The sequence below is a fragment of the Oryzias latipes genome, chromosome 14 (genome assembly GCF_053564925.1).
Source record: "Oryzias latipes strain Hd-rR chromosome 14, Olatipes_Hd-rR_3.1".
NCBI lineage: Eukaryota > Metazoa > Chordata > Actinopteri > Beloniformes > Adrianichthyidae > Oryzias > Oryzias latipes.
This window is the reverse complement of record NC_136250.1, coordinates 9,644,203-9,657,094: the sequence shown is the minus strand read 5'-3', so window position 1 is coordinate 9,657,094 and position 12,892 is coordinate 9,644,203. Positions and strand designations below refer to the sequence as shown.

The 12,892-nt window shown below is 37.4% G+C and overlaps 3 protein-coding genes across 3 annotated transcripts; 1 reads left to right on the top strand and 2 right to left on the bottom strand.

Moving 5' to 3' along the window:
* Positions 1-1,070: 1,070 nt before the first annotated feature.
* On the bottom strand, positions 1,071-2,136 carry LOC101161498 (claudin-4-like). The gene is made up of 2 exons (XM_011483267.4): positions 2,036-2,136; positions 1,071-1,906 (listed from the first exon to the last, which is right to left on the bottom strand). Exon 2 carries the CDS (start codon positions 1,877-1,879, stop codon positions 1,244-1,246), a length of 636 nt encoding a protein of 211 aa, XP_011481569.1. The 5' UTR covers positions 1,880-1,906; positions 2,036-2,136; the 3' UTR covers positions 1,071-1,243.
* A 758-nt stretch (positions 2,137-2,894) lies between these two features.
* On the bottom strand, positions 2,895-4,110 carry LOC101161257 (claudin-4-like). The gene has a single exon (XM_004076176.5). It carries the CDS (start codon positions 3,878-3,880, stop codon positions 3,233-3,235), a length of 648 nt encoding a protein of 215 aa, XP_004076224.1. The 5' UTR covers positions 3,881-4,110; the 3' UTR covers positions 2,895-3,232.
* Positions 4,111-10,850: 6,740 nt separating this feature from the next.
* Positions 10,851-12,569, top strand: cldn3d (claudin 3d). The gene has a single exon (XM_004076175.5). It carries the CDS (start codon positions 11,113-11,115, stop codon positions 11,782-11,784), a length of 672 nt encoding a protein of 223 aa, XP_004076223.1. The 5' UTR covers positions 10,851-11,112; the 3' UTR covers positions 11,785-12,569.
* Positions 12,570-12,892: the final 323 nt, after the last annotated feature.

The window sequence follows — 12,892 nt, the reverse complement described above, 5'->3', positions numbered from 1 at the left end:
TACTTATATTATGACATTTGGTTACGAAGAACATCTTGTCTTGATCTATTATGTTTACTGAGACTATTTTAAAGCTACGTTTGGCCTAAAATTGAGTATTTATGTGTATGTGACTTTTTTGTCAAATGTTTTTATAGTTAGGGTTACATTTTTATTCTATTAAGAGCATTTTATTGCTTTTTTTTTTAATTGGCACACTAAAACAAGCGATGACTATGTTAAATATTAAAAAGGACTTTAGATTGCCAGTATTTTGAGAGAAATATTTATATTTATTTATTTATTTAATAAAAGAAACTAGATGGATAGAGCAGAGTTTTCCTGACATTACTTTAGTTTCACCGTAATGAAAATCTAAATATGATTCCAAAAAAAGTACACTAATTTTAGTGATTCCCTTAAAATAACAGAGCTAAGAGCTAAATGTCAACATGTCAAACATTTTTTTAGAATCAACTTTTTTATTTTTTGTTTTCAAAAATACATAAAAGGATAACTTGCTCATGTAAAAGATCTTGTTTTCCAGGAAATCTGCAGCCTCTTGAGAGCTTTCTCAAACACAGCCTCTGTTATGAATGGGTCAGGTGATAAAGGATACATTGTCCTGTCAAGACTTGGGTAAAGCTCTTTCTGAACAAAGTGTAAATGTCCATTCTTTGCATATATTAAACTGCTCCCTGGCGACACGTATCCAAGCATTAGCACTGCATTGTTGCTACTGGCTGTAACTCTTGTTACTCAAGACATTAAATCACATTATCAATGCAGGGAGGTTAACCCAGCACAGCAAAAAGCAAGCAGATACAGTCACATGAGTTTAGCTTTTCTGATACTTTATCGGTACAATGAAAATATTTAGCATTTGTGCAAACAGAGAAACTTTTGAAGGCCAACCAATAATGACTCAACTGAAAAAACAGGTGGGTAAAACTACTCACTGCAGCATTGTGCAAGATTTCTAAGAGCTAGTTTCATTAAGGGAGTTTAGTTGCAAGCAAATCACTGGGTGTCAACTTCTAGGTGTGTATCAGATTACAAGATTCAAAAAGAACATACATGAATGGCACTCATTTATATTATTAAAATATTTATTTTTTTTTGGTAACAAACTTAACAAGAATTTCTACAAAAAGAAAAAAAAATTAAAAACTAAACAGATTTTTTTTTTTTTAGTCAGCCAAACGTTCAGTACAGTGAAATGTGTTGTTGTTTTTGTAAAGTTACACCTCTGCAGCTGATAGACTCACACATAGTCCACGTTTGAAGAAGCGGTTCTTGCATGGGCAAACTTGGCTGGCAGGAAGAGTCTGTCGTCTTTTGGGGGACAGTTGTTGCAGAGCATGCCCCCTCCCAGCAGCAAAAGACCAGCAGAGCCCCAACCGATGTACAGTGCAGCGCCAAGCTCCCTTCTCTGAGCTTCAACCACCAGCGGGTTGTAGAAGTCCCTGATGATTGTGTGAGCCGACCACGATACTGGAATCATGATCAGCAGAGCAGCTACTATAAAAATCACTCCAGACACGATGCAGGCTTTGGCTTTAGACACTTCGTCCTCCATGCAGTTGGTGCACTTGGCACCAACTACAGACATCATCACGCCAAACACGCCAACAACCACTGAGATGATCACCATGGCTCTGGCAGCCTGTGTATCTTGAGGAAGAGCCAGCATGGAGTCGTACATTTTACACTGCATCTGCCCCGTGCTTTGCACCGCACAGGTCATCCACAAGCCTTCCCAAATCACCTGGGCCGTGACGATGTTTGCCCCGACAAAAGCTGTGACTCTCCACATGGGCATGGCGCAGGTGATGATGGTACCCAGCCAACCAATTAGGGCCAGGAAGACACCTAAGATCTGAAGACTTTGAGAAGCCATAGTCACAGCGAAGCAGACGAGATCCAACTTTTGCAAAGGAAATGACAATAAATAAATAGTCATTCGTACACAAAAAATCTGAAGTTATTCAATTTGTTAAGAAAGTATTCCTGCAACTATAGTTTGTAGTTCTTTGAGGGATCTGTGGTTGATTACCTGATGCAGGAGGTGTTTCTGGTGGTCTGATGCTCTGAGGATCCGCTATGGGACAGTTAAACACCTCAATCTTTGGCTCAAGCTTTCAAGGTGGAGTTTCGGTCCTTCCAGACAAAGGGGGACACCTGACATTCGATATGCCCACCATTGTTCCCTAACATATGAGCTTCGTTACCGCAAGCAAGGTTTCAAAACAGGGAACAATGGCTCTAGTTTGTGACTGTTTTTAGACAAACACAGACGCACACCCACACGCAGGTCAGGTAAAAAAAATAGCTTCTTTCTTTTTTTCCTTTTTTGGGGTGTGTGTAAGCAACAAAAATGAGCTGAAACATCAATGTTTCCTGAGAGAAATAAGACTAAATGCTGAGCAGAGATCAAACGTCCTTTTCTATGTGCTATTTATTTCAATTTTTTATTTTATTTATTGTGGTTAATTTATGTGACATTTTTAAGAAAATGTGCAACTAGTTTGAAGACTTAGAAGAAGACGTCAAATTCAAAATAATCTCAGGAAACTTTTGGAAGAAAAAAAGACTGATTTCTCCATGTTTTTCTTTATAACGAATAAGAATCATTCTCATTGGTCAACTTGAATTCCAACTTTGTTTGTTACAAGTGTTTCAGTTGAAAAACAACTAACCAACCAAACCTGCATGATTCCATCTTGTCCTTTGTTTCTTGCCACGCCTAAACCAGATTGACAGGAATGGCGACAAAATATGAAGCTTAAAGGCTCTAAGGTCATTCTTTCAAATACGATTTCTTTTTTAAAAGACAATGAACAGTTGCTAGTTTTGATTGAAAATGGGTTATAGGTTGGATAAAAACAAGTTTTACTTAAAAAAGGTAACCTGGGTTTGACTTTGTAAATCAATCTTTATTTATGGAACAATTTTAGCAAATCACATCTCCCAAACAAAATTACAGGGACAACTTTTCAAAAACATAAACAAAGTTTGTAGACAATAAAATAAAGATTTTGTAGTATAAGTTGTATCAATGGAAAGTTTCTAAGGACAGTTTTACAGTAACAATTCAAACACACAATGAACATTTGCACATGAATTTCTCCAAAGGGTGTGGTTCATGTTTTTGCTCAGGACTTTTCATCAGGATAAACGTCCTTTGAAGACGATACATCCGGAAAAATCAGCACTCATAATCAATTTGTAAAAAGTTCTTCTGTAAATTGCTTTAGACGTATTGTGTAGAAAGTTTCCCAGGTGGTGATGAGATGTCAGATCTTGCAGCAGCGTATTTTGCTGTGTAGTTGTCTTCATTTTTGGGGCAGTTGGAACAGAGCATTCCCCCTCCAATCAGCATCAGAGCAGACGTACCCCATCCGATGTAAAGCGATGCCCCCAGCTCGTACTTCTGAGCGTTACTCAGGAGAGGGCTGTAGAAGTTCTGGATGATAGTGTTGGCCGTCCAGCAGACTGGAATCAGGCAGAGGATTCCAGCGACGATGAACCCCACCCCAGCGCCAATGCCGACTTTGGCTTTGGATGTTTGATCCTCCACACAGTTGGTGCATTTTCCCCCAGCTACAGAAAGCAGGATGGCCAAGATGCCCACCACAATAGAGATGACAGTCAAGGCGCGAGCAGCCTGAAGGTCAGAAGAGAGGGCCAGCATGGAGTCATAGACCTTACACTGCATCTGACCTGTGCTCTGGACCACACAGCTCATCCAGATTCCCTCCCAGGTGATCTGCGCTGTCACAATGTTGCTGCCAATAAAAGCCGTGACTCTCCACATGGGTAAAGCGCACGTAAGGATGGCACCAATCCAGCCCAGGATCCCCAAAGCAGCACCCAAGATCTGGAAACCTGCAGAAACCATTGTTGGTTGATGATTTGTTTCTTCACTTGATCAAAAGAAAATTCTTCTTCTTCTCTCTGTGTTCTTGTTCCGTCTGGTAGAATGGAGTTCAGGCTTGAATGCTGTTGTTATTCCCAGGTTCCTTTTTCAGATCAGTTTGCTAACTTGGGTGGAGAGCAGGTGTACTTAAGCCCAAAGAAGGTGGGGCAGTGGAAAAGTTGTAACCGTCCTCATTAAGTCATCCACCAGTCCATCCCCCATTCTGTTATCCAACCCAGCCAGTGAGTCACACAACTTCTGAAGAAGCTCTACTAGCACGTTGGTGTTGTTTTTGCAAACAACTATTAAACATTCACATGCCAAAGTTGAGGTAATTTTTCAGAGTCTTGTTTCCAAGTTTTTACTTTTTTTGATATATATACATACTTTTTTAGTAAGGTGTTAACCCTGAATTCATGTTTAGACATGAGGACTTGATTTAAATATGAATCTAATTATGAATTTATGTTGAAAAAATACAATTGTGGCTTAAACATGTGAAGTAATAATTCTTGTTTTAATAAATTAAATTGTTTTTGTGGGTTCTTCTCAGTTAGGTGACAAAGAGGGACATTTTCTGAAACCAATGCAGGAAACAGATGAAGTTTTGTTTAAATAAATATTATTTATAATTCACAAGGTAATTTTTTACCAAAGGTTTTAAGATAGAAATCTAGGCAAAACAGCGAGTTAAAATGGGACGAGTGTGACAAAAGCTGATATGAATGCAAATATCTGACAAAGGCTTTGACCAATAGTGTCATGACACCAGCAACATGGTCTTTTATGAGGGGCTTCTACTTTAGAGGGTCTAGAAAAGAGACTTCCATTTTTTAAAGTGTTTTTTGGAAGAAGATGAAACGTTTATTTGAAGTTTAACGGGGGAGATCTGAAATGACGGAGGTTCAATGTGCGCTCTGTGAAGAAGTCTGAGGACTGATTGTATCAAAGATGTGTGAACTGACAGGAACTCTTTTGTTCATAGAAGATCTCAGAAGAGAAGCTTGAGCTTTATTGAAGAGAGACAGAGCGGGGAACAAATGACATTTTCTGACTTTTAGCCACTTGAAGATGTTGACATGAGAAAGAAACACTGAAATCAAATACTTGCTGGTTTCGCTGTCTTCTTGATTTTGACCAAAAGGAGGCAGCAGCTCCTGCTTCTGTTAACTCACCGCATGAATGTGTGCCTTGGGTGGAGTAAACACACCTCAAAGAAATGTAGGGAATCCACAAACAGGAACTGAGAAGTAGTTTCATCTGGGCATTTTAACATTAAATACCTTTGAGCTTTTTTAGTCTCCTACTGTTGAATTCAAGAATGAACAAGACAAGAGATGTGACAGAAACTCAACTTAACTCAACTCAACTTTGTTTATAAAGCACTTTCATACAACAACAGTTGACACAAAGTGCTGAACACAAGAAATAAAAGAAAACAAGCACTGAAACACGTTTAAACACAAGATTCAATATAAGAAGATAAAAACAATAAAGACAGTACAATGACCTTACAATAACAGAAGTCTCATATTGGATTAAAAAGCCTGAGCATAAAAATGAGTTTTCAATGGACAGTGATGGAGCTTCTCTTATGGGCAGCGGCAAAGAGTTCCACAGCTTTGGAGCAAAGCTTTGACAAATTTAATATTTAATAGTTTCATTGTGCCATGTACTGTTTGCAAAAGAGCTAATATGTCCATTTATGATTAAGAGTATTACTCTTAATCATAAATGGACATATTCAATTATTCAATGTTTACTAGTGTGTGTGAACACACTTGCAAGTGTGTGTTTTCCAATCAATTTCTGACTCTTTGATATATCTCTGTATAGATGTATATTTTTGTTGTCTTTTTTTGTTTTGTTTTTTGCTTTGATTGCTTGAAATAAACCATTTCCAAATCTAAATTCCAAGGAAGAGTCCCAACTGTAAAAACTTTTAGCAGGCTGTCAAATGCGTAAACGCTCCAGTTGCCTTCAAATACAAAGTTTCAAGTCACCTTGTAAGCAGGTTTCAATAGGAACTGACTGTGGACTGTACCGGGGTCTTGTGACCAAAAAAGGGCTGGCAATACCCATGAAAGGTGTGTTGACAAGGAAGAAATGCATTATGCATGAAATATTCTGATTGTGTACACACTGCTGACATGCTAAACATAACACGTTTATTAGTCATTCCAGCAAATAGTTTCTGTCACATTTTACAGACAACGGCTCATCTCCACAATCATTTATCTTTTGTCGGATTTAAGGTTGCCAATCCCTTGTGACCATTATGAAGAAGAAGTAATTTTAAAAACCAAAGATTCTAAATTGATAAGTTAAATTTGATCTTTCAAAGATTTTCTTATTTTAGATCCATTACGCAAGAACATAGGTGTGGCAGGGAGTGAATAATGCCAAAATCATAAAATTCAGTTAAAACATGAGATGTTTCAGATAAACAAAAAAATTCTGTTACTTCCTGCGATTTCTTTCTTTTTCTGTGTTTTCCATCTCATTTGTTTCTTGGTTGCGTCATGTATTTCCATTGAAGGCTCTTTTTATTTTTTTTGATACTCCTGCACATTTGAATTTCCACATTTCCGTGTTCATGCTGCCTTCTGACAGTAAAAATGCTCAAAAATGTTTTTTATGTAAAATGTCTGTTATAAAAAATAAAGTCACTTAATGGCCACTTCTACAGAGGGTCGGTCTGAATGAGTAATTTTTATTTTTACCTAAATCATTGAACAACTCACAGGAACGTTTAGAGTTAAACTTGGATTATAATTTAGCTCACCTAGAAAGTATGTCCGGGTGAATCTTTCTTTTTCAGATGTAAATCAGAACACATCCACAGTACCTGACAATAAGCAGACATTGAATCATTTTTAAATAAGCCAATTCACTTATTGACTCATTTTATTAAGCCCCTACATTCCATTTGAGGCAAACCGAGTTCCAAATGTTGCATTTCCTCAAAAGACCACCAGAGGCAGATGTGTCCGCTTTCATACCAAGAGTGAAAACATGCTTGATGTTGAAACCTTTTGTGCTGCTTTTTTTTCTTCATGATTGATATTATTTTAGTATGTCATTTTGTTTTTTTCAGGGCTCAAATTTGTACTCAAATAGGAAAGAATGAGAAGCTGAAAAAGTTTTCCCATCGTATAAAAACTCTGTTTATTCTAAGATATTGACAGGAAGGCATTCTGTGTGTATTTTGATGCCCTGAGAGTGTTGCGTGTTTGTGTCCTCTGCACCTTGAGAGAAGGAAGTGCCTGAACTGAAGCACAGAATAGAACAACAAAGAATGAATCACCCTTCAGCAAAGCGAAACTCATTTACCTGCTTCTGTAAAAGGTTATCTGATGAAACCTGGCTCACTAAGCAAATTTACTTCCCATCTGTGGAGGAGCTTGAGTATCGATAAACACTGTGTGTTTAAAGGATATTCCAATGAAAGAGAACAATTAAATCAAATTTTATGAATCTAAAACAATGATGTTTTAGATTTCCTTAAATTTCCTATTTTTCTCAATTACTTTCAAAAGAAAGAGAAACAACAAAAAAGCCCAGAAGGTGTGGCTTTTTTAAAATTTAATTAAAGATGTTCTCTGGGCTCAAAATGTAATCCAGGCACGGGTCAGTGTGTTTGTTATCATTTAAAACATATGAAAGTACAAAGGAAGTAATCTGTCCAGTTCTGCAAATACGAGAGCTTTCCGTGCAAACACACCTGTCATATAATAATTGACAATATAACTTTAACCCCGATACTGAGTTGAAAAGAAAGTGACGTTAAATAGAAACATCTTTTCCTTTGTGAGACCCTCAGCAAGCATTTCTTTTAAATAATAGTTCGGTAACTCTCCACCAACATAGATGATTTTTAGACATGTATACACCTTTCCCTGGGCAAGAGCTGGTGTTTACTCATGAACAGCACTTGTACCGATGGGATGCTTTTTTCCAGTCACTTCAAGTCTTATTTTAGACCATTAAAAAATACAATTAAATAAATAAATAACAGATTAATTGAGAGTTTATTTTACTTCTTTATACGCAAATGATTTAACTTTTTTTGGTCCCAAAAAAAAGAACATTAGATGTTGAATCTGCAAAATTTATTCAAAGAGGAAGTCAACCCTTCCTAAAACTCACATATTAGAGCTTGTGGATCTTTGTGGCCTGAAGTCCCACTCCAATCATTTTTTGTAATGCTGTAAAAAGCATCTCCAGTGGTCATTTAATTGTGATTATGCTGTTTTTAGCCAATCTTTTAAAAATCTGAGTTGTTTTCCAGGACATGGTTTCTGCAGAGGGGGAGTGTTGGTGCAGAGTTACCTCACTTTCCTTCATCCATCTGTTTACGCTCTCCCACTAGCTTTCAGCCCCTCACAACTCCAACCTAACATTACTGGTGCAAAAAAAATGGAGACGCACACGGATCCACTGCATCCATGCATTAGAATGAAGCAAAGCAGGAAGCTTGTGGCCCGCCGATTGTAGTTTGTACGTTACGTCTACAAGCCCTTTCAAACAGCATTTTTTTGTCTGCTCCTGATTCAAAAGGATTACATTAAAAAAATGCAGTTTTAATCTTAATTTTATTTATTTATGTCATCCATCATGAGAAAAATGCCACAAGATCCTGTTAAAAACACCAATAAACACGATTTTCATTGGAGTGGGTCTTTAACATTTTGACCAAAACTTGTTTTTTAGTTTACAAACTATGGCAGAGACAGTCTCCAGAAAGCAGTGGTTGACATGTGAAGTATTCAAAACTTTATTGCTCTTTTTCAAGAACTGTAAATGCTTTATCTTCCAGTTGTAATGTTATTTTACAGGTTTAACAGTAAACCAAGTCCTGTCTTAAATACATCAGTCTCACCGAAACTGGGACATGAGTATCACAAATAAAGCACCTCCTTCGACAAATGCATAAGTTAAACAAAGACAGGTGAATCTTCTCTGGCTACAGGCTTAATCTGCACAATAACTTTTAGCTATTGTGCAGATTAAGTTTTTGAAACAGTTTGCTAGAGTAGAAATCTGAAATCACAGAAGTGGAAAGCTTTACATTTTTGGCAAAAAAAATTACACTCACATATCGCTATGACAATGACAGAGGTGCAGTACTTTAGGGCAGGACAGTCATGGCAAAGAACCAAGGAGATGTCAGAGGTTTCCATTTAACCAAACCCCTGATATTTGTAGTATTTTATGTTGTCTTTCTTGTTTTTTTCTTCATTGTGTTTCTGTGGGTTTCCCCTCTTTTGTGTTCCATGTGCACAAAGTATAATGTTCCCTCTCTGCTGGTATCGTTTTGTAAGTCATGTGATGTTGACGTGCACATTCTTGGTAACCTGTGCTGAGAATTGACGGTGATATTTTCTAAGTACTCATGGGGCGGTGACCTAATTATTTACATTGGTGACCCATTTTTGTTTTCTTGGAAACACTTAATAGCTCTCTGCTTATCTTATCGGAGTGTATTAGTCGACCCTTTTAAGAAGAAGTAATATTACTGATGTGTATTACGTATGTTCACCAGATCAAGGTGTTTCAACCTTGTTCAGCTTAATTCTCAAAACTGTGACATTTTCTACCATTGAAGTGTGTTCAAAATTTAAATAAGATCCTTGATTTAAGAAAGAAAAGGCTTTCTTGCAGTAGAGCCACTGAAAGCGTGACAATTTTATGATCTTGTGAACCAAAGCTCAGTTCTTATCAATTTTTGCTCTGCCCTTTGATTCTATTAAGAAGTGCCAGTTTAACTTCTGTGCTATCAAGATACTCCTTCAAAGTTCAAGTTCAGTTGAATGAAAAGCAGCAGAGGCTTTTGATTGTGAGAGTAAAACGGACCCAAGCTTACTTTCTAAATAAAGTTCCAGTTATTGTTTTATCTAACATTACTCTCATTACCAATTAACAGCAACTGTGCATCCATTTTTCTTCAAAAAAGTGAAAAAAATACTAAAAGTGACAGAACTAGATGAATCTTTACTTTAAAATGATCTCTTACTTGGTCACGCATTTCTATTAAATCTGTGTTTCACCAAATTGCCAATTCCAACATTTTGTAAATGGTGGACATTAAGGAAAGACAGTCAAATCCCCTTGAACAATAACATTTTATTTCAAATACTTTTTCACCATTTACTTTTTTGCATTGTATTCCTGCAATTTCTTCTAGTGTTTGTTACTATGGTAACTGGCTGACTGAACATCAAGAAGTGAGCATGTGTCATAGTTTGCATAGTTTGGTTTAAAAAATGTATGTTCAGCTCCATCAGAGTTGTTAAATTCTGTTTCATGAATTTACTGTTTTTTTTGTTGTTATTTCAGTTTCTTTAAGTGTGGCAAAAAAATTGTAATATAATTTTTGTCATTTTGAAAGTCATAAAAAAACAGAAGGCACACTGGAGACACAAAAAAACACCAATAAGAGTTTATTTTTAGAACTTGACGTTTGTCATTAACAGTGTCTCATCCTGTGGAGATGGTACGTGTTTTTGAGCCAATGGTTATAAAAACATACATGTAGTTTTATGATATTTATGTAAGATTTTATATTCCAACTCACACATTTTCCTTTTCTCGTTTTAATTTCTCGCAAACCTGTCCACTCTGTGCAATCAAAACTCACGGTACACCTTGCTTTCATAAAGCTTGTTTGAGTATCTGCAACAGTGGCAAACAGTCACCTATTGCACAAAAAACACAAAGTTTAATCTGGCCACTCATTACTTACAGGCGACAATAAAACTGGCACGCCCCGAGCTACCACAGGAAAAAGGTTAAACCATTAAAACTGTCATATGAGATAGCCCTGAAAGCTAGCACTTCTAGGTTATAAATGAGGCCAAAACATCCTTTCCTTCTGATTGGCTTGGTTTGGACGAATGAAGTCATGTCTCACAGTAGGAGGTCCAAATAGCAATAAAGTAATTTCAGGGTTTATGGTCCAGTTAAAAGCAGCAGATCCCAGGGAAACTTTTGGAAGGCACGTGAAGTTCGCGGAAGCAGCTCCTGAGGATTCAGTTGCAGTTGAAGGATTTCAAAAGTTTGTGGAAAGCCCAAAGGAACCGACAGAAAGAACCTCGACAGGCAGTGTGTGGATGCCTGTCAATACATAAGAGAGAGACAGGAGGTGAAAAGAAGCCGGAACGACTTGAAATCAACTTGAAGGACAAAGGAAAGGACTCCTAAAGGTCTACACAATGGCGTCTTTGGGACTTGAATTGACTGGTATCAGCCTGGCAGTGCTAGGGTGGCTACTGAGTGTGCTGAGCTGTGCTCTACCTATGTGGAGGGTCACTGCTTTCATTGGCGCCAACATCGTCACAGCTCAGGTGTACTGGGAGGGTCTGTGGATGAGCTGTGTGTTCCAGAGTACGGGACAGATGCAATGTAAAGTCTACGACTCAATGCTGGCTCTGCCTCAGGACCTGCAGGCTGCCAGGGCTCTCACCATCATCACCATCGTCATAGGAGTGGTGGCTGTCCTCATTTCCATGGTGGGGGCAAAGTGCACCAACTGCACTGAAGGGGAGGGGGTGAAAGCCAGAGTGATGATTGGTTCGGGGGTGGCGTTCATCGCTGCGTCACTGGCACAGCTCGTCCCCGTTTGCTGGTCGGCAAACACCATCGTTAGGGAGTTCTACAGCCCCATCATTCCCGCTGCGCAGAAAATGGAGATCGGTGCATCGTTGTACGTGGGATGGGCTGCCTCAGCCTTGCTTCTGATTGGCGGGTCGATCCTGTGCTGCAGCTGCCCCCCACGGGAAGATAAAGCAATGAGGTACAGCATTCCTCCTGTAAGTCGGATGGCCTACTCCGCTGCTCCGAGGTCGACAGCTCAAAGCTCCTACACCAGGAAAGACTATGTGTGAACAAAATGATAGAGGAGCAACTGTCATTTTTTTACAAGACCCTCATTTGTTGTGTTTTTTCTTCAAAGTATCCTTATAATAATCACACATGTACAACAAGAACAGGTCTTCATGAAACATGTGACAAAAAGACATTTGATGTTGAAGATGTTTTTGACATTTTAGGAATGTTTTCACTGCTGGATGCTGGTCCTGTTTACATTCATATTTGGCAATAAAGCAAAATTGTGAAATTCATTTAAAAAAAGAAAAGAAAATCTGAATGTAACATATTTTAAAAGCTCAGAAAGAAAAAATGTTCAAGATGGAAAATACTTGTGTTTTTGAAACAAAATTCCTTGTGGTAGTCTGCCATTGAACTGATCAGTATGTATATATCTTATACACGGAGCACACAGGTTCCTTTAAGCGACGGTTTCATGTTTTTTTTGTATATTTTGTTTTTTATGAAATACTGACACAAACTCAAGGATGTTAGAGTTCAGGCAATTGAGCAAAGCAGAGCTCATCGTTTCTCTTAATACTGTCTGAATGTGTAAGCTTAAAACAACAATAGCTGTTCAGATGAAAGATTCAATGTGTTCCATCTTTTTACTTTTGTTCTGCTAAATGCTGCTTCATTTAAACATTTTTTTCCACACTGTGTAACGTTTCTGTCCATTTTTGTGCAACTTTTTTACATATGAGCCTTTCCTTAAAGCTTTATTACGTGATAAATAACAAACATTTTGCTTTTAAATGTACTAGTTTTGATTGAAGGAATAAAAAAGGACTTTTATTATGAATTTATATTTGTCGTGTCTTGAATAGTAAAGATATCTTTTATTTATAAACTAAAGTGAATTGACTCAAAATGTTAGAACCAACATGCATTATCAAACATTTCATGTAAATGACTTACCAGTAATAAACATTTTGTTTCTTAAAAATATTTGTTTTAATTTAAACAAGTTTTCTTTCTTAACTGTGAGAAAGTTTTTTTTCTCATTTTAGGGTCAAGGTATGAATAAAAGCAATGTTCATGCAACTTCCAGTTAAATTGGACCATTGAATGATATTTTAATCTAACATTTTTATTTTAATTTAACAATATGTTGTCATATTTGCT